Source organism: Urocampus carinirostris, chromosome 12, assembly GCF_059441175.1.
Source record: "Urocampus carinirostris isolate Australia breed hairy pipefish chromosome 12, RoL_Ucar_1.0, whole genome shotgun sequence".
Classification (NCBI taxonomy): Eukaryota; Metazoa; Chordata; class Actinopteri; order Syngnathiformes; family Syngnathidae; genus Urocampus; species Urocampus carinirostris.
Genome location: NC_142360.1, coordinates 30,684,029 through 30,705,502, shown reverse-complemented (window position 1 = coordinate 30,705,502; position 21,474 = coordinate 30,684,029). Strand labels below are relative to the sequence as shown.

The window sequence follows — 21,474 nt, the reverse complement described above, 5'->3', positions numbered from 1 at the left end:
TCTCATCTCATCTCATCTCATCAGCCGTACCGCTTATCCTCATTAGGGTGGCGGGGGGGCTGGAGCCCATCCCAGCAATCATCGGGCAGTGGGCAGGGGACACCCTGAACTGGTTGCCAGCCAATCGCAGGGCACACAGGGACAGACAACTCATTCGCTCATTCACACCTAGGGACAATTTGGACCGGCCAATTCACCTGAAATGCATGTCTTTAGAATTTGGGAGGAAACCGGAGTGCCCGGAGGAAACCCACGCAAGCACGGGGAGAACATACAAACTCCGCACAGAAAGTCTGGAGCTGGATTTGAACCCACGACAGGTTCCCATGACATGAACTGTGCCGCACAAGCGCATATAGATATAGATATAGATATATATATATATATATATATATGTGTGTGTGTGTGTGTGTGTGTATCGTTCAAAGTTTTAGGGTAAATGGTAAATGGTCTGCATTTCTATGCCGCTTTTCAAGTCATTGAAGACTTCCCAAAGCGCTCTACAATGTGCTTCACACTTAGCCATTCTCACACACACACTCACACACCAATAGCGGCCGTGCAGCCATGCAAGGCGCCAACATGCTTATCGGTGGCATTAGGGACTCAGTGTCTTGCCCAAGGACACTTCGGCATATACCACGGAGGAGCCGGGAATCGAACCTGCGATCGCTTGATCCCAAGACGAGCGCTCTACCTCCTGAGCCAATACTGAAATGTACATTATTTGACGAAAGAGAAGATTGAAAGCTAATATTATTTCTTCGATTACAAATCTTTATTCTGTCTTGTGAGTATTTTCCATTTATTTGGCAACTAATTTGATTAATAAAAAAAGTGTGACTTTTAATGGAAACTCCCAAATTGTCTGGGTGAGCCCAAACTTTGGAACAGTAGTGTATATTTTTAGTGTTATTCAGTTAAATATCTAACTAAACAGTTCTTTCTCTCCATCATCGTCGCCATCACCCTCTCCATCCAGTCTGATTGGCCAGAGCATCTTGAGCCTCCGCCCCTTTCCCTTCCCTTTCCTCTCCTCCCAGTGCGTTTGATCCCCGGGGGACGTCAAGCCTCAGCATTCCTCTCATTCCACCCTCACAACAATCAGACTCTGAGCCTTTATGAGCCACAAACTCACTACAGCCTGCTCACTCCAACACACGCGTGGACTGGATTTGCACGCCCCGGGAGCTTTTCTGGAAATTTTGGGGGAAAACCTGGATTTTCAAGTCATCTTATTTGTGTGATGAGACTTCAATTTGGTGAGTTTTTTCACGTTTTATGATCGTTTTTCAACGATTGACAAACACATGTATGGAGCAGATTTGAACGTGAAGCCACATGGGTCATGCGTGGATACCATGCAAAAAGTCAGGTTAGAAAGGTTGTAATAAAATCTTCTTTTAGAAAAAAAAACTCTGATTACAAGCATTTTGCTCTCATCAATATATTTTTCTTTTTTTCCCAATTTGTCTTGAATAATTCAATTTCCCCTAAAAAAAGATGCATATAGCATATGATACACATTATATAAGGTTTCAGTATCACAGTCAGTGCCATACTAAAGTGAAATAAACACAATACAACAAAGAAAGAGCCATTTATTTTTTAAGGAAAATATTAAACTTGGCCTTTGCACTCTTACATGTACAGTAAATATAATGTACTCTATATCAACACGTTACATTGGGTATTTTTGTATTATATTACTGTTACTTCATTATTGTTTTATTTTCAACAGAAGGATACTGCTAGAAGTGTGAATTTCCCTACGGGGATGAATGAAGTATCTATCTATCTATCTAATATGTCTTATTTTTCCACCTTTTTAAAATTCATTTACTGTATATTTTAGATAACACACCACAAATTCAATTTGTGGTGATTGTTGCAAACTTTCAAGTTAAAAAAATGACTTTGTATCAAAAATGTGTGCTTTTGGGGTGGGGGGGAGCATAACTGATTTATTTGCTATTTTAAACTCTTAAATTTATAGAAATAGCTACTAAAAATAAATATATTTTGTACATTAATTCTCTTTGGTCAGCGTTTTGTTGACTGGATTTGGAGCTGGGCTGATGTAATGTCAGAGAAAGGGTGAGCAAACTTTAATTCTTTAATTTTTTGTAAACAGACAATTTAATGATACTGGTATGGAAAGATAATTCAATCAATATCTCATGACCCTTTTTAAGCACTAAACTGGATCATATGCACTTAAAACACTCAAAAACAACATGGCGAACTCAGGTTTTCTTTTTGAGCAATATCTTGATGAATTAAATGAAAAAAAATTAAAAAAAATAAAACACAAAATGTAGTAAGCTCTTTGAAATTACATGATACTCAAATGCTTCATGAATATATATAAATTTATGTATTTTGGAGAGTAGGGGGCATACAAAAGAACACTGGAGACAAGAATGAGACCAATTCAACAGCAAATTTGTATTAATGATGTGTCTTTTGCGAACGTAACGGCTTTATGAGCCAACTCTTTGAGGTGATTGACGAGAGCCGGCTCCTCAACATTGAAGAGCCGGTGCTTTTTTTCTCTTGAAGCTGCATGCAATTGGTTAATCAATGTGCATTTCTTTTAATTCTATGTTAATGACTTTAAATTTGTTGATTATATAAAAAAAAAATAAAAGCGCATTTTATAATGTATTTATGTAGATCTGTAAATATTCTATTTATTTTTCCTGTGTTTCTGAGTTTCAAGATAACCTTTTTTATGGAACAAATTAAATGTTTATACTCAGTTATTTGTTGTTGCACTGAAAACTAAAAAGTGTTCATTTACTCTTTGTTGTGTCAGGTGTTTTTCATGGATTCCGTGTTGCTTGATTTTAAAGTGTCTTAGTATTAAAAGTTTAAAGTCAGATTAGTTTAAGTGAAAAAAAACTTGCTATTATTATTTACCAGCATAGTACATTTTTAAATGTATTACTAAGTCAATTTTTGCTAACTGTTTTTTTTTTGGGTAATATATCGAGCAAAGCAAAAACAACAAAATATGAAAAGCCGTTAGGGAGCTGAAAGAGCTTTTAGTGAGCAGTGACAAAACAGTTAGTTCCTTAAAAAGAACATTTGCATCGCCTATTTCCACAAGTAGTACTTTATTTTATCATCATAAATATTTTCATAGTATTGAAACCATTTTTGTTTGGAGGGCTGGATTAAAAAGTGGGCCATCGTATGCCCGCCGCTATGTCAGAGAAACAAAATTCAAGCGGCTAAATTCCTCAGACAGCATCACGATGCTGCTAGAAACCAACCTTGTCCCACTCGTGTTAAAAATATTGCAGTCTTTCTGAATATAGTTAAGACTTGTTTGTGGGTCTATTCATGACAAGTTCAGTCTAAGGCAAGGGTCTCTAACTCAATTGGGTTGGGGGCCGGTGTAGTGCCATATTTCGACTCCCCTGCAAAATCCTCCCCCCTCGCGTGAACACGCATTCTGCTGCACTTCTGACAATAGCGATCGATCGTATTCTATATAATAAGCTTATTAAAACAACAAAACGAGCTAATTAAAATACATTACATGGCTATTAAAGTACATCAAATTAAGGATATTTGTGTACAATTAGTTGTGATTGTGGATATCATAGCGTACATTGTTTCGTCTCCGGGGTTGGTGACTTTTGCATCCGCGTTAACAAACGCATTTTGGAGAATACAATCGCGCTTTATTGTTTTAATAAACGCATTATATAGACTACGATCGCTTGATTATTTTAATGAGCCCGCTTTATTGTTTTAATAAGCATATTATATAAAATACGTACGCTATTGTCAGAAGCGCAGCAGAATGCGCGTTCACGCAAGGGGGGGGAAGGATTTTGCAGGAAAGTCAAAATTAGGCACTACACCGGCCGCGGAAGCTAGGTTGGGCCAAATAGGGTTTTTGTAAAGTTGACTGTTTTTGGTTGTGTATTTCTCCGACTTCCATGCTATGAAATGAACCTGTTTTTATATTCCTAATCTAAAAACAATCATCACACACATACACATAGTCACGTTTCAACGAACAGTCTAATTCCATTATTTGTAAATACGTTTCTCAATTTTATTTCATTTTATTGTGAAGTCGCGCTTATGTGTGACTTCATTTCCTGTTTATGTGTGGAATCAATAAACCACGCCTACTGACCGATTGTTGTCAGCACGCCCGGGGAACCTGGGAAGATGGCCGCTCGGCCGTGCTGGCTCCATTCGCGAGGGAGGTTAAAACTTCAATAGGTGTTTTTATCTGAATAATTCTGCCAACAGAGAGTTTATATCTTGTATATCTCTCACAGTTTTCCATAAGCACAATACAGATAAAAAACATTCCGCTGTTCTTAAAGGGGCAGTGTTTTATATTTGTCCACTATATGGTGCTGTCAGGGCAGCACGGCGGCGCAGTGGGTAGCGCATGTGCGCCGCAGTTCATGTCTTGGGAACCTCCAGCGTGGGTTCAAATCCAGCTCCAGACTTCCTGTGCGTAGTTTGTATGTTCTCCCCGTGCTTGCGTGGGTTTCCTCCTGGCACTCCGGTTTCCTCTCACATTCCAAAAACATGCATTTCAGGTGAATTGGCCGGTCCAAATTGTCCCTAGGTGCGAATGAGCGAGTGAGTTGTCTGTCCCCGTGTGCCCTGCGATTAGCTGGCAACCAGTTCAGGGTGTCCCCTGCCCACTGCCCGATGATTGCTGGGATGGGCTCCAGCACCCCCCGCGACCCTACTGAGGATAAGCGGTGCAGCTAATGAGATGAGATGTTGCTGTCATGTGTAGTGCAACCAAAAATCAATCCAAGACGACAAACTACGGGGACTGAAAGTGAACGAAAAGCACCTTTTGTCTTCCCATTGTTACCCGGCCTTTCTAAACGAAAGTGAAAAAGAATGGAAAAATATTTTTTTAAGGAATAAAAAATAGGAAGGAAGAAATAAGAAAAAGGGCCCCAAAACAAAACGGGGATACAGAGAAAAGCAGGGGGAAAGAAAGTAAAAAAAGGAAAACGGAGAAAAAGAAAAAAAATGAAAGACAGACAAGAAAAAAATGAAAGTTAAGAAACTATCATCCTGGGGGGCCGCAATTGGCCCTCGGTCCGCGAGTTTGAGACCCCTGGTCTAAGGTAATCACCGCATGCACAAAAGATTAAAGGGTTATTTGTATGACATGTGTGTTCTCCCCTCTCAGATTCCTTGTGATCCCTACTGTTCCCGATCCGCCTTCCCAGACATGCGAACCGCCGAGGCCGGCCCCGGGACGGTTTTGCACCGCCTCATCCAGGAGCAGCTTCGCTTTGGCAACCTAACGGACACCAGTTCCCTGCTCGCCATCCAAAAGCAGGCCCTTCGCGGCACCGCCGGATGCGGGATTCCCCGTTCATCCGAGGAAAACCCCGGCCAAGACGAGTGCCAGTACCTGCTGGTGTCCACCCGCCAGGACCCCCAAGGCCAGGAATACCAGGGAAAGTGCGTCCATCCAGAAAGCCCCTTGAGGATTCCATACCACGGCGAGGAGCTTCCCACATACGAGGAGGCTAGATTGCACTTGCAGTACATGAAAGTGGAGCCGGACACTGATGTGGACGTGCGCTTGGATGCCAAGCGGGAACATGCACGCTCCCTAAGCGAGCGCCTCATGCGGATCTCCCTCGAAGGGAGCGGACCACCCTGTAATATTCCGTCCATAAGCGCCTCGCACAGTTACCCGCAATTATACGACGCCCCTCCGCGAGGGCCTCCGCCCGGGTACCTGCCCCAGGTCTTCCAAGAACCTACTACTGCTATGTCTGTCTATTCTCAGCACAGGTACAGTTGCTCACATCCCTGAACTCCTTCACTATTAACCAATGTTCCCTCTAATTTACCACGGATCTGAGCGTTCACATAAAGTCGGTGAGCAACGCTTGAAACAACAGTGAGCAACGGCAATCCCATGCGTGGCAACTGAGTCATTATCAAACATGTCCAAAACTTGACATCACGTTACATTTTGTGAAGTTTCCGACAATGCAAAATTATTTTTCACTTTTGAATGAATTGACTCATGTGCTATTGCAAAGGTTGTACGGCCTACAAACGTAGTTTGTTTTTACAACAATTCTTTCACAAGATTTTCATTTCTTTTTTTTTTCCTGGTATCTTTGTCGCATAATACTTACCTTTTTGGGGGCTTATTTAGTCGGTTGCACGATACAGAACTGTATTTAATCACATTTTTTAGTGGAAAATACAATGTTGGCAACAAGATTGACTTGGTATAATTGGAAATTATTTGAATGCAACACAAACTTTTTTCCCTGATTTTTTTTTAATTCCTTTAAAAAAATCTCATTGTGTTTATTTTTTCCTAGCTGTTAATTTTTTTTCTTTTTGTTCTCTATTTACTTTTTTCACTTTGTTTCTTTCTTTTCTGTCTTTTTCTGAATTTTTCCTTCTTTTTTCTCTTCCTTTTGTTTATTTTTTTCTCAGCTTTTCACTACTTTTTCATTTTGGTATTTTTTTCTTTTTTGTTCTATTTCCCCCCTTCCTTTAAGTCATTTTTTTGCACAATATTACATAATATTTGGTCGTGTAGGGATTAAAGAAGCAAAAACAACCAGGAGAGCCGTTTGGGACCCAAAAGAGTTCTCGAAAAACTACTGACTTTACTCAACTTCGTTCGACTTCGAGATTGACTTCAAAATACCGCATTTAGAAAACAGCGTCAGGGGAACCCGTGTATTTTTACCTTCATGCACTGTAACTTTGACCTAATTCGCTTCTTAATTAGCAATTTCGAGCCCTGATTTTTGTGCGCTGGCTAGATTTTCTCGTGCGCTGAGAATGTGCGGGCAGTGCGCGATTGCGCACGCGCGCAGCTTAGAGGGAACATTGCTACCAACTTATTTAAATTTGACATCCGTAGCCCTCAATGGCACCCGATGCATTCATTTCCTACTGACTTCCAGGAACGAGAGTATTCCACCTGGGACAGGGTCAGGGTACGAGAGCGACGCCCTGATGCAGGAGAACTGGAGACTGAGGCGGGAAATTGACAGCTACGCAGAGAAGGCCGCTCGCCTGTGCAAGGTAAATCATAGGAAATCTGAAAATTATTGTTTACTTTTTTTCCCCTCCATAACAAATTCACGATTGATTGGACTTAAAGGGACAGTGTAGTATTCAACAACTAAATTTCGCTGTATTGTGTAAAGCAGGGGTTTCTAACGTGAGTCCTCCTTAGAACAGAGTTCCTCCTTAGAACAGCTGAGGTGCTCGTAGACCTGTTCTGAAAATAGCTTACCGGTGCCGGGTCATTGTGATTTCCTGGTAAAAAAAGATTTTTGTGTTTGACTGAGTCTATTTACCCTTACCTCTAGAAATTAACCTGTTAATAACATAGTAACAACATAGTAATGACATGAGAAGTTGTTATTTTAAAAATGCATTTCAAACTGGGTGGCCTTGCGCTAATTAGAAACATAACGTAGCTCTCAGCTTGAAAAAGGTTGGAGAGAAAACGAGTTCTCAAAAGCACAAGGAAGAATACTAACTACAGAAACTCAAACTGACCAAATGTCCCCTTTTTTCCTTCTTGTTTTTTTTTTTGCCCAGCCTTTTCTATTTTATTAATTTTGGGCGGGGGAGCGTACCCGTAGCAGCAAGACAATTGTCAGATCACTACGGGCGAAAATGAAATGAATGATAATTACTCGACGTACAATTATTTATTTTTGAAATGAAATGCACGTTTACAGATCCCTTGCCTGGGGACCACTTATATGGTATCAATATTGACTTTTTTGGGGGGGGGAATGACGTTTTTTCACCACTAGAAGGTGCTAAGTAATACAAACTGTCCCATTATGTCTTTTCCCTTACCCTTTCTGTCATCCATCCAACTTTTCAATGATTCCCTTTCTTTTTGTTGTATTATTTTCATTTGTTTATTTGTTCTTGTTTTCTTACCCATCCATCCATTTTCTGTACTGCTACGGGTACCCAAAGACCCAAAAACCTTATTCTTGCGTGTCAGAAAAGTCTGACAAGGCAATAAGTAAGTAAATGAGAAGTAAAAGGGTCCAGTTTTTTCACTTTCAGTGTCAGTAATTTGTATTGTTCTTTGTGCTTTGTTGCACTCATTACTGTACTTATACAATGACATAATGGTGAAATAATACAGCGTCCCATTAAATATAATTTTTCTCACCTCTAACTGACAGTATTCTTTGACTCTATCATTATCTGCTTCCATTCCCATCTTCACCCCTTCCATCCTTTGACTCTTTTTGATATTTGGCTGCGCTTTCCCACAGCTGGAGAGCGAGATCGCCAGGATCTCGGCGATGTACGAGGCTATGTTGACGGGTTCGGCCAAACGCGAGGCGTTAGAAAAGGCCATGAGGAACAAGCTTGAAGCCCAGATCAAAAGGATGCACGACTTCAACCGAGATCTCAAAGGTACGGCGCAATTCGCGATCCTAACTTGTGACCGGGACTCAAAACCCTTACAATAATGGGTGTCGTCTTGCAGAGCAAGTGTGCGCAGCCGCCAAGCAGAGAGCGGACAAGGAAGCAGAATGCTCGGAACACAAGCAAAACGTCTTCCTCAAGCTAATCGAACAAAGTGAGTACATTGAGAGAAGAGAGGTCGAAATTGAGAGCCTGGTATCTTTCTCAAACCCTATGACAACATTTTAACACAAATGTAAAACCTCACTTGATCCTCGGAAGCCAACTTTGAAACCATAACTTTTTGGTTTCTTATTTGTGTTTATTTATGGGTGGCTTGATGGCAGGTACACCTCATTCTACACTAAACTTGCTGGGTCAGGTACTGTGTAACCAGCGTTGGGTAGGGTTACTTTAACTTGATTACTTTCAATGACTTTTGGATGACTCCAATACCAAATATGCTAATAAAAGACAAAAGAAACTAAATATGAATAAAATGATGACTCACAACACGTGGTAAGCTTTCTCTCCTGGCTTTGATCTCTTTGATCTCCGGCAAAACTAACATAAAATGCGAAAGAAACAAAATGAAAATAAATCCAAACAGCTTCCCAACATCATTTTTGCCGTTCCATGTATTCTGTTGCTCCCCAAGCCTGCACAAAACTTAGTAATTTTATTCGTATTCATATTTTTCATTCATATGTTTAGGTATTTCAGGATTCATTTATGTGGCATATATTTGTAGGTGTTATACCTGTATTTCTACGTATGGCAGTATTGGTTCTCCACAAAACCGTACCTTCAAAATCTGAGCCATGTTTATAACTCAAATCAAGACTTTAACACGATTTAATGTAACCATAACATGAAACATCATTTGAAAGTCTTTAAGTGCTACTTTTAAATCCTAAATTCAAATCTGGCCTCTGAGTGCGACTCAAATTTAAAACCCTAACACTTACTTGCAACTGTAACAACCCCATCACAGAAATTTGTGGGATTCGTGTCCTTTGATTGCCCTCGGGCGACACACACCAGACCGAGGCCGTGCGCCTTTGTGGGACGGACACGAAATTTGGACAATAGTAGGGCGTTCACCTCAGCGTCTCTCTGGCGCTCTGGCTCTTATATTTTCAGCTCCTTGTTTACTCGCCGTTGCGTGGAGGCATTCCACAGCTTTTGGCAGTACAAAGCTATGCCTTGTGTAGGTTTGTGTGCGTGCGTGTAAGTGGATCAGAGGAAGTCTGCATTCCCCTGGCAGGCATGCAGTCACAGGGGGGTGCTTGTGTAATCAAGCGCCTTTCCAAGTGACACATCACTTTCTGTTGACTTCAGGAGTCGAAAATAAGTGAAAAAGGCTGCAGCGGGAATCCCAGGACAACAGGGGGCGATGTCACTGGAGAGGAATATGTGATTTCTATTTTATATATACTTATGAGTGAGCTGCAGTCAGGGAGGCGGGTGGGGCACTGTTAAAGTTAGTCATTATTAAGACTATTTCGTGGCTATATTTACTCAAATAAAATACATATATATTGTTAAACACTAACCGTGATCCCAAGAGCAGAATTACTCACGTCCTCCATGATGGTTGAAGAGAAGGGAAAGAGCACTTCACAAAAAACGAATATAAGATTGATAAACGTACAAGAGATATAATTAGACTGATTATTGAAACGTTGTTTTATGTGTGTGTGTGTGTGTGTGTGTGTGTGTGTGTGTGTGTGTGTGTGTGTGTGTGTGTGAGAAAGATTGTTTTTGTATTTAGGAACATAAAAACATGTTAATTACATAATAAAAAATTCTGAGAGATTAACATCCAAAACCTTGACAGGCACATCCTCAAAATACACAATTAAAAATCTACATCTTATATCTATTCAGTGTTTACGTTTATTCTCACTTAACTTTGGAACTATCGAATATTCCTTTTTAAAATCGCGGAATTTTCACATTACATTGTGAAAATTATGAATACAACTAGTGTGCTGAGCATCAGCAGAAGCAGAGTAAGGCACACAAATGTAATGCTTTATGGCAGAGTGCGATAGTGAGACTTCTGATTTGGCGCACCTCTGAGCCCCCAACAATAGAATTCGTAATAGAATTCGAAAGCAAACAGCAAGTCAAGCCGACAATGGAGATTTTGGCATAATTTTAAACTTAGACACTAAAAAAATGATAAAAGGTACCAATAGATTTCTAACTTGCAACAGGAGAGAGCTCAAACCTCAAATAAGAAATTCAGGCCTGTTATAAAAGCCTTTCCTTTCTTACAAAATCTCTTCCCGAGAGGTTGTGGGAATCAAAGAACAGCCACATGATTGGCCAACAGTGAAAATGATGTAAACAGCTCATAAAAGTTAAAACAACAAGCAACAGTGCACAATAATAGTCAAAATAACAAACTGGCATCCTAAGCAAACTCCTCAGCAGGTGCCCAATGTCCACAAAATAAATTTATACAAATGGAGGTAAACCAAAGGTAAATCTGTTGATGCTTTTTTCCTATTCTACAGTTTAGGTATTTATCTCTTGCTCTGCCATTCAATTGATGACTACAATGTAGGTTCATTTATTTGTAAATCTGCCTTACCAGGCACAAACCTCACTGCATGTCGCTGATACACTCATATATCCATCCATTATCTGCACCGCTCATCCTCAGTAGGGTCGCGGGGGTGCTTCGGGCAGTGGGCAGGGGACACCCTGAACTGGTTGCCAGCCAGTTGCAGGGCAATCACACTCATATATATTATACGAAACCCAGACTTGAAAGCTTACTTAAAAAACACGACCTCTACTGATTCTCAAAATGTGGTTTCAGTCCTGAGCCTCTAACTCAGTGCTTTAATAAGAAATCATGTTTTTGTAGTTTAACCTGAGGGTCTGTTTCACTTCATATCAACACTTTACTCATGTGCAGAGCGCTAATGCTCAATGTAAACAAATCTTCTTCACCACGAGCGCACACTTTGCCAATGAGAGCGCTACCACACCCCAGAGGAGTTGGGACCAATGTTCCCTCTAATTTTCCCCGGGTCTGAGTGTTCACACAAAGTCAGTGAGTAACGCTTGAAACAACAGTGAGCAACAGCAATCCCAAGTGTGGCAACTAAGTCATTATCAAACATGTCCAAAACTTGTTACATTTTGCTGAGTTTCCGGCAATGCAAACATTTTTTTCACTGTTGAGTGAATTGACTAATGTATTATTGCAAAGGTTGTACGGCCTACAAACATTTGTTTTTACAACAATTCTTTCATAAGATTTCCATTTCTTTTTTTCCCTGGTATCCTTTGTCGCAGACCTGGACACTCCGGTCCTGGAGGGCCATACGTCCTGCCAGATTTTGAAGTTTGCTCTTCTTTAACTCAGGTGATACAAATTATAACCTCGTTAGCAAGCTAGCAAGTGCTCGTTAACGATACTGGTGATTGGAATCACCTGTATTGTATCAGAGAAACCTCAAAAATCATGCAGAACATACGGCCCTCCAGGACCGGAGTGCCCAGGTCTGCTTTGTCGCATAATACTAACATTTTTGTCGGTTGAACGATGCACAACTGTATTTAATCATATTTTTTAGTGGAAGTACAATGTTGGCAACAAGATTGACTTGGAATAATTGGAAATTATTTGAATGCAACACAAACTTTTTCTTCTTTTTCCCAGTTTTTTTTCTTTTTTTAATTCCTTTAAAAAATCTCATTGTTTTTATTTTTTCCTAGATGTTACTTTTTTCTTTTTGTTCTGTATTTACTTTTTTTCCTTTGTTTCTTTCTTTTCTTTTTTTCTGGCTTTTTTTCTGAATTTTCCCTTCTATTTTCTCTTCCTTTTGTCTTTTTTCTGAACTTTTCCCTACTTTTTCATTTTGGTATTTTTTTCTTTTTTGTTCTATTCCCCCTTCCTTTAAGTCATTTTGTGCATAATTTTACATAATTTTTGGTCATATCGGGATGAAAGAAGCAAAAGCAAGAGCCGTTTATGACCCGAAAGAGCTTCCCGGTTCCGTTTAGTGGGCCGAGCCGAAAAAGCCAGTTCTAGAAAAACTCTACTGATTTTACTCAACTTCGTTCTACTTCGACCTTGACTTCAAAATATCACATTTAGAACACAACGTCAGGGGAACCCTTGTATTTTTACCTTCATGCACTGTAACTTTGACTTAATTCGCTTCTTAATTAGCAATTTCAAGCCCTGATTTTTGTGAGCTGGCTAGATTTTTTGTGCGAAGAAAAGCTCTGTGTAGTACGCAATTGCGCACACACGCAGCTTAGAGGGAACATTGCGCTGGATAGATTTTCTTGTGCGCTGAGAATGTGCGGGCAGTGCACAATTGTGCACGCGCGCAGTTTAGAGGGAACATTGGTTGGGACCCAATTTCACTTAATTCTAGCACAGTGTGTTAAAAACAATTCCTATCTTTGCCCCCCTTAACGCAGCTTCAATATTTGCGAAGCCATTGCTCTAACTCAATGTAAACGCAATTCTAGATGAAGAGCAGCAGCGAGAGCGAGAGCGTCTGGAGAGGTCGGTCCAGAACCTTCGGGTTTCGGCGGAGGAGAGCCAACGTGGGCGCGAGCTCCTGGAGAAGGCGCTACTCTCAGCGCACGCCCGCAACCGCCAACTGGAAGAAGAACTGCGCAGGAAACGAGCCTACATGGAAAAAGTAGAGCGCCTGCAGAGTTCGCTGGGCCAGCTGCAGGTGGCTTGCGAGAAGAGAGAAGAGCTGGAGATGCGATTGCGCACTCGCCTCGAGCAGGAACTCAAATGCATGCGGCTGCAACAGGTGAGGGATCGTCTCTTTTGTTACGCTAAACTAAGGATGTCGATAAATAAATACTGAAAAAAACAGGCGAAAGCATTCTAAATGTAGCAATTTGGCAGCGGTACTTTGTGATATTTTACAACAAGATCTCATCTCTCATCTCATTAGCTGCACCGCTTATCCTCAGTAGGGTCGCGGGGGTGCTGGAGCCCATCCCAGCAATCATCGGGCAGTGGGCAGGGGACACCCTGAACTGGTTGCCAGCCAATCGCAGGGCACACAGGGACAGACAACTCGCTCGCTCATTCACACCTAGGGACAATTTGGACCGGCCAATCCACCTGAAATGCATGTCTTTGGAATGTGGGAGGAAACCGGAGTGCCCGGAGGAAACCCACGCAAGCACGGGGAGAACATACAAACTCCGCACAGGAAGTCCGATAGCTGCATTTGTACCCACACAGGAGGTTCCCAAGACCTTAGAACTGTGCTGCACACGCGCTAACCACTGCGCCGCCGTGCTGCCCTTTTACAACAAGATATTTTCATAAAAATCTTGACATTGAGCACATTTTGTTTGAAAATTGTTAGTTTTATTATTATAGGTTGTTAATTTGTAAACTACATAGTCAATACAACGATGAAGAAATTGAGGAGGGGGAGGATCTAGTGAAAAACATGCATTGTTTGTTTTGTCTGCAGATAATCCTTCTCATTTTAAATAGTATTTTTGTTTTACTTTACATTTTTTCTTACTCAAATATGCTAGTATTCCTAATAAAATCTTGTTTAAAAAATGAGGGGGGTACATGATGAAATAAGATTTGACAAAGAAATCTTGTTTTTTGGCAAACAAATTTGCTCATTTTTAATATTAGCATTGTCATTATTTTAAATGTTTTGCATTTTACTATATTTTTTCTTACAAATATTTTTGTCTATTTAACCTAACATTTTTATCTTAATTTTCTTTTTGAATCGTCATTAAATGACAATAAATACAGTTCTAATTCACTTCAGTTTAAAAAGTCTGATTAGAAAAATCGAGAATACAATATAGCAAAAAAAAAGATGATGAGTTGCAAACTTTCCTGCAACATAATCTCATCTCATCTCATTAGCTACACCGCTTATCCTCAGTAGGGTCGCGGGGGTGCTGGAGCCCATCCCAGGCATCATCGGGCAGTGGGCAGGGGACACCCTGAACTGGTTGCCAGCCAATCGCAGGGCACACAGGGACAGAAAACCCACTCGCTCATTTACACCTAGGGACAATTTGGACCGACCAATTCACCTGAAATGCATGTTTTTGGAATGTGGGAGGAAACCCACGCAAGCACGGGGAGAACATACAAACTCCGCACAGGAAGTCTAGAGCTGGATTTGAACCCACGCAGGAGGTTCCCAAGACATGAACCGTGCCGCACATGCGCTAACCACTGCGCTGCCGTGCTTCCTGCAATATAATGATTTTTTTTATTTTTATTTACTGGCAGTCATGAATGGTTTACTTACTTTTTCATTTATTAAAAACAACAAAATACAACAACAATAATTGAAGTGTAGTATTTTTTGTAAAGGTTTCTGGACACAAAATTGTTGAAAGTGGGCTACTCACAACCTTATATAATGAATAAAAACTTTATTCGAACATACAAATAAAAACAGAAAAAAACAATAACTCAACAACAAAATAATATTACATTATATGTTCTAAAAGGGGTAGTCAGAAGCAAATACTTTAACCTTAATCCAAATATATTATTGTGAAAAGTGATTAGAAAGTGAAGTGGGAGGGACCAAGTTAGGCCATGGCTTTTTCTTTGTGTTTTTCAATTGTATTGTTAAGTTGTTGTTTTTGATTTTATTACCTTGTATTTGGATAATCAAAGCAAAAAATAAAATAACTTCAAAGTCTTTAAATTGGGATTGTTGTACCTTCCAGCTCTAATAAGTCTGTCATTGGAAGGTTTAAGCCTAAATTCAAGCATTTGTCTTTTCATGATCAATGTCGAAGTGTCCTTGGGTAAGACACTGAACCCCTAATACCCCCAATAAGCAGGTTAGCGCCTTACATGGCTGCAAGGCCGCAAATAAGTACAGATCAGTCCTGATGGAAGCAATTAAACCCTGAACCCTTATCTGTCTTCAGAACCAGTCCTCAGGTCTTCTGGCTTCTGAGTTGAGCTCCTCCCTGTCACAACAACAATTGAGGGAGCGCGAAGAGCGAATCTTGGCCTTAGAAGCGGACATCACCAAATGGGAGCAGAAGTACCTCGAGGAGAGCACCATGAGACAGTTTGCAATGGACGCCGCTGCAACAGCTGCCGCTCAGAGGTATACCACCACCAAAACGAAGAAGCATCTCGAGTTACGACTGAGCAACGTTGAGCTGTTGTTGATTCTCTGCAGGGATGCCACCATCATCAATAACTCACCTCGACATTCACCCAACAACAGTTTTAACGAGGACCTGCTTCTGGCCAATCACAGGCATCAGGAGATGGAGAACAGGTAAACAATTGCGTCATCAAAAATTAGGGTTATGCAAAACAGTTTTAGGTACAGTTCAGAACATGGGCGGAACTAGCCTGTGTTTGGGGGTGCTCAAGCACCACCAAATTCAACCCCAGCACCCCCAAAAATTATAGCATTTTTAAAATTCTCATTTCCTCAAGAAAAGACAGGATAGGCCTAAATATGATGAAAAGCACAAGACCAAAAACTAAAACAAAACAAAAATGTAAACAACGCAGCGTCGAAAAAACTCCACTGCCTGAAATGGTTTCGTCCATTTGATTCCTAGCACGGCTCGCCCAAAAAATGAACAGTGGCTGAAGTTAAAAACATGCCATGCAGAATGATATTTAAGATGTATTCTGATAATTATGTACCGGTATTATTATTAAAGCTTTGAAATCTCTCTCGGTGTACCGTCTTTCTTTGTAAATATGTGTAACCATGTATAATATGTATTTGCAACTGTATATTTTTGTAATGTATTTATTTTAGAGACTTATTGTGATATGTTTTCTACGAGCGGATCAAAAAGAAGGGGCGGAGCAAACACGATCTGACGGGAAGTGGGGTGAAGCTGAGTTAAATCTCTTTGTTGTTGCAGCGGACAATAGTGGATACCGGTATATATTTTTCCCACCCTTAACTTTGAAAATATACATTTTTTTCATTGGATTACTTTCAAGTAAGTAGTGGGGTATTTCAGAGGCTGTATTGTTTACATCTTTGATATATATATTTTATTTTTCTTGCGTTTTTCATCATATTTAGGCCGATTCTGTCCTTTATCAAAGAAAAGAGGGTTTTGAAAATACTATAAGTTTTGGGAGTGCTAGGGTTGAATTTAGGGGTTGTTGAGCACCTCAAGAACGGACTAGCTCCGCCCACGAATACAATGGTACATGGATACATCTTGTCCGTCGTTCTTAATCATGTGAACTAGAGCGGGAAAATATACAATACAATCAGTCTGATCCATCCTAATGTAGTTTAATGTTAAGAACTGTCCCCAAGATCTCAGGGCTAAACATTCCTAGGACACCCAAAAATCTCGGGTCAATAAGGTTTTGATTTAGGGTACTTTTTACTATGGATCAGATCGGAGGCTGTTTGCACGTTGACAAGTTCCCCGAAAATTTCCAAGAAAATGCACCTTCCAAAAAACAAGTGTTGAGATTTTTTTCTTGATAGAAAATAATTAATGTTTAATGTTCCTCTTAATTGATCTTTCTGTGACAAAGAGACAGAATGGCCTTTATGTTTGTAAAAAAAATCACTCATAAGTACAAAAAGTCAACACAATTTGTGTCGGTCTAGGATCCGAGCCCTCCATGCACAACTCCTGGAGAAAGACGCCACGATTAAAGTCCTCCAGCAACGCTCCAGGTGGGAGCAATGCAAGCTGGAGAAACAAGGTTTTCGGCACTCCAGGTCCGTCCCGTCCATCGCAACAACGACCGGCAGTACAGAGACTAAAGGTGAGACATCCATGAACGCTTTTGTCTATGCAGCACCGCGACAAACATAACGATGTATCGAGGCGACAACTGGTCACCAGACAGACTGAATATTTTGCGTCGTGAACAAAAAACGAGACGGCATCTGTCCCTCACGCACCTTCAAATAGACAAGGCGTTTTTGAGTTGGAATGCGTGTCATCGCCCGCCTCAAGAATAGCCCCGGTCCAGAATAGCCTTTGGAAGACACGACCGTGTATTTGTGGATGTAAGCGAGGGTAATCAAGCCCATTCTTTCTTTGTCCGCATCTGCAGGAAAGAGCCTCTCAGATGACCAGACTGGTGGCGCCGTAGTCTTGCGTCGAGACTCTAGCACCCAATGTGACCAACCTGAACCCCAGCTATCCAGGAACTTTGGGCTAGTTCCCTCTGGTGGGTGTCCATTCTTAAGTTAGTTTAGTTCTTACTTAACACTTTATTTAAATGTGAGCCGGGTAGATAATGGTCTATTCTTCAATGGTTAGTTTGAAGAAAGGGAGTAGTTTTGGCATGGACTGAGGAGACGTGTCCCTTACAATATCGAGAAATCATTGTTTTGTCCCGACCAAAATTTTGTGATCACTTAAAAAAATGCTCTATGTTCCTACCAATGCCAAGACCAAACCTACACCCTTGGTTTGGAGAAATGTTTCAAGGTTAGATTTAGCTATTTTAGCAACTTTAAGAGTTTGGATTTTGGACTATTTGGGGTAAAGCTTGACATTTCCAATAAAATTTACGCAGGTTTGGACGTCAAGGTTCTAGCAAAGAGGTTTCAAAAACGAATTATTCTGAAAGCCGCATACTGTATGAATTGAAAGATACAAGGGCCACTCTCGAACCAGAATTATCCAACCGCACCAAATGCTGTGATTTTTTTTCTAGTTTTTGTTTTGTTTTTCAAACAGTAACCCAACTAGCCCTCTAGAAAGTTAGTACTATTCTAAAATGCTACTTTCAAAAATCTAAATAATTACTTTGCATTGTTGCCTATTTTAAGCAACCATGACAATGTATGAATCATTTTTAAAGAGTATAATTTTTAGGATATATTGCAGGGCACACGAAAAAAGCATACGGCCTGCAAATGGGCTACGGGCCATACTGTGGACCCCTCAGTTCATGCGGTTGTCCCCAACAACTTGATCTAACGATCTATAGTTAATTCTTAGTGCCTGCTAGGTTTTACTTTGAAACAATATTGCATCCATCTTTGGCGCTGTACGAAAACGTGTTTTGAACACGAAATAGAGGCAAAGAAGACTATACATGCTTGCAAAAAAATTTGGGAGAGCCATTGCAAAAAAAAATAGAAAGGACACATTTTGAGACCAAAGACGAGCCTTCTAAAATCTATCATTGACGTCTTTATCTGTCAATGGCATTGAATGTGTGGAAAAATGATCATTATTTGTTATTAAGGTTTTTCTAACTTTCATGTAACCCATACGTCCAAGATCTATTCTACGAAATGTTATGACTCTTTCTCAAATGAGATTTCCAGGATTACGGTTTTAGTGTAGTTCTGGGTAATAACTTATGGTTATGTAGGACCGTATCATCAGCATTAGCTAACTAAAGTGTTTATCATTGTGCAGATACTTCAGAGAGGGCCGAGCCAGGCGGAACGCCGTCCTTGGAGGACGTCAACAACTTGACCGACTCAGAGATGGTGGAAATCCTTATTTGATCTATGTCCAAACATGTTGTTGTATACTATTTATTATTATTGTTTTATACGTGCCATCGCTGCTCTTTTGTATAGTCTAGTCGCCCTTTATGCTATGTTTTTGTCTTTTTAATTTAAAAAAATATTTAATGTTTGTTCTGTGTGACGGGATGACATATATTTAACTCTATTTATCTTTGGGGATGCACCGTTTTTAAACCTTCGCTGAAGATTCAGAAAGTCGTATTTGATCAGCGGTGACGACACAAAAAATGCTATATCGTTATTTCAGAATTTTCAATGTTTTAAGAATGATTAGAATTGAGTTTAGGCTTAAGGGATGGGGTTAGTTCTTAGTTTAAGCATTGGTCGGATATGATATTTTCCAGTTTGACTTGGGATATAGATGTTTTTTAAATACATGGGGTAGTTTTCAAAGTCATTAGCGACTGGGGCTAAATTCGGCTTGACACGGGTCAGGCCTTTCAGCTCCGGAGCTAATATTTGCAGTCTTGTAGCGCAAATTCCCCCTGGCCTTGCCTTACCCCTCAATGGAAGCTAATCTTCTCACATTCCTGAGAGAGTGTGAAAAAAAGCGTCTATCTAAAGTGGAGAATGCAAAGTCCCTTAGCCCTCATTAAAATGTTGCGCATTCCCTGCTTTAGATAGACTTCAGTTTCCACCATCAGACAAACTGCAATTTTGCCAGGAATGTGTTTTTGTATTCAACTGGAATGCCCATTCTGGAATGGGGGGAATACCGACCGGGTACGCTAATCCAGTTTTGAACCGTCACCATCAGTGGGGATTATCCGCGCATAATTTTTGACATTTGTCAGTTTGTTCCGCTTCATGCTATTCCATACAGACACAAAATGAATTGATGCATTTGCTGGTCAATGCAGTGTGACCAATTGACAAATATGTTCCCTTGGCTCACTCAGAACATGTTTACATGGATGTGAAGTTAATATATGTTTTTTATCTTGTCATACCATTGTGATTGTGTTGTTTTCTGGTGCCAAAGATGTACTCAGATTTGTTTTTTTGGACGAAAAGTTCTCATATCTTTTGGATATTGCAGCAAACTTTTTTAAAAGTAAATTATGTGTTGCTTTTCATTTCAAACATGGAGAAATTAAAAATATTAATATATGTCCCACAAATGGCTCCATTCTTTATATTATTTATTTCTAAGGGCTTGTATTGGGTTAAGGTTTCAAGAATTACACAAAAAAATATAATGTAGTTAAATGTTTTAGGAAGCTAATATACAGTGATTTTGAGGGGTTTACATTGGGTTTAGGGTTTAAGATTTACAGCAAAAAAAGCATCTTAGTTAAAGTTACATGAAACAATTAAATCCTTTAGGAATTAAAGGTTTACGTTTGTTATTTTAGGGGTTTAACAAAAGGTTTAGGGCCCAGGAATGACAAGTAAAACACAATTTTGGTTGATGTTAGATGAAATACAGAGATTAATGCTTACATTTGGTATTTTTAGGGGTTTGGATTGCGTTTAAAGTTTGAGACCAACAGGAAAAAACATTTAAGTCGACGTTAAATAAAGTACTAAATGTTTACATTTGTGATTTTTTGGGCGTTCGGATTGGACATAAGGATTAAGAATGACAACAAAAAAAGCATTGTTTGGAAGTTAGATAGAGCGATTAAATGGTTTAATAATTTAATGTTTACATTTGTGATTAATAAGTGTTTAGATTGTGTTTCGTGTTCAAGAAAGACAGCAAAAAGGCTTTTGTCTGAAGTTAGATGAAGCAATTGAAGGGTTTAGGAATTTAATGTTTACATTCGGAAATTTGGGGATATTAATATCGGGTTGAGGGTTCAAGAATAACAGCAAAAAAGCCTCTGGTTTGAAGTTCTATAGCGCAAAATAAATGGTTTAGGAATTCAATGTTTTTTGGGGGGATTTTTATCGTTTTAGATTGAGTTTTGGGTAAAAAATGTTAAGGTCCATTGAAGCAATTTAATTATGTAGAATTTTGATGTTTACGTAATTTTTGAAGCCAGTCCAATATAATCTTTGACGTTTGTAGCCGTCTATAGCAGTGAATGAAGTTGAAACAGGGTCATGGTTACAACCTTGAAAGTTGCTGGATGTGATAGCGGGTTGAGGCTTGTTTTAAACTATTTAGACTTCAAAATCAAGTCAAAACCGCAAAGAATATTTTATCAGCGTAGCGAAAACCAGTTTCCTGTAAACAAACCCTGAAAATATCCACCTTTCAATGTCTTATCAGCCATCTTCCATTTTGGCATGTTGGGCTGTGCCAGGATGAAGGAAAAAAAAAAGAAATTCCTCAGCAAGCGTCGACTTTTAATGTCAATATTTATGCCTTCCTCATTCCCCCACCCGTTAAGACGCTGATGGCATTCCGCAGATACCGCGCATTCTCCCGCTGCCACTGTCTTTACTTGTTGACTAAACCGGGGGGAATCTTTTTCACATATGGGGCAGGTGTCGTGCAGATTTACTGTTGCCCCCGCCACCCCCGTTTATAGGGCCCGTTTCTGACTCGCATACTTAACATTTCTCATTAATTCCTGAATGCATCGCCCTC

At 40.0% G+C, this 21,474-nt stretch overlaps 1 protein-coding gene across 2 annotated transcripts; it reads left to right on the top strand.

The window, feature by feature from the left end:
* The first annotated feature begins 1,100 nt into the window (after window positions 1-1,100).
* Window positions 1,101-20,056, top strand: amotl2a (angiomotin like 2a). 2 transcript variants are annotated; one of them, XM_088349322.1, is made up of 11 exons: window positions 1,101-1,262; window positions 5,189-5,805; window positions 6,948-7,068; window positions 8,295-8,439; window positions 8,513-8,605; window positions 12,934-13,229; window positions 15,361-15,545; window positions 15,621-15,722; window positions 17,043-17,203; window positions 17,498-17,614; window positions 18,820-20,056. In XM_088349322.1, the coding sequence occupies exons 2-11, from the start codon at window positions 5,231-5,233 to the stop codon at window positions 18,909-18,911; spliced, it is 1,887 nt and encodes a 628-aa protein (XP_088205448.1). In that variant the 5' UTR covers window positions 1,101-1,262; window positions 5,189-5,230; the 3' UTR covers window positions 18,912-20,056. The 2 variants fall into 2 exon arrangements, with proteins under 2 accessions (XP_088205448.1, XP_088205446.1); XM_088349320.1 differs by having other exon boundaries at window positions 15,361-15,722.
* The last annotated feature ends 1,418 nt before the right edge of the window (window positions 20,057-21,474 follow it).

Bases quoted from the DNA above. Each gene is read 5' to 3' on its own strand.
- amotl2a (XM_088349320.1), top strand. From the start codon at position 5,231: ATGCGAACCGCCGAGGCCGGCCCCGGGACGGTTTTGCACCGCCTCATC. The intron at 8,440-8,512 runs GTACGGCGCAAT...GTCGTCTTGCAG, and splicing joins CTTCAACCGAGATCTCAAAG to AGCAAGTGTGCGCAGCCGCC. The intron at 15,723-17,042 runs GTAAACAATTGC...GTGTCGGTCTAG, and splicing joins CATCAGGAGATGGAGAACAG to GATCCGAGCCCTCCATGCAC.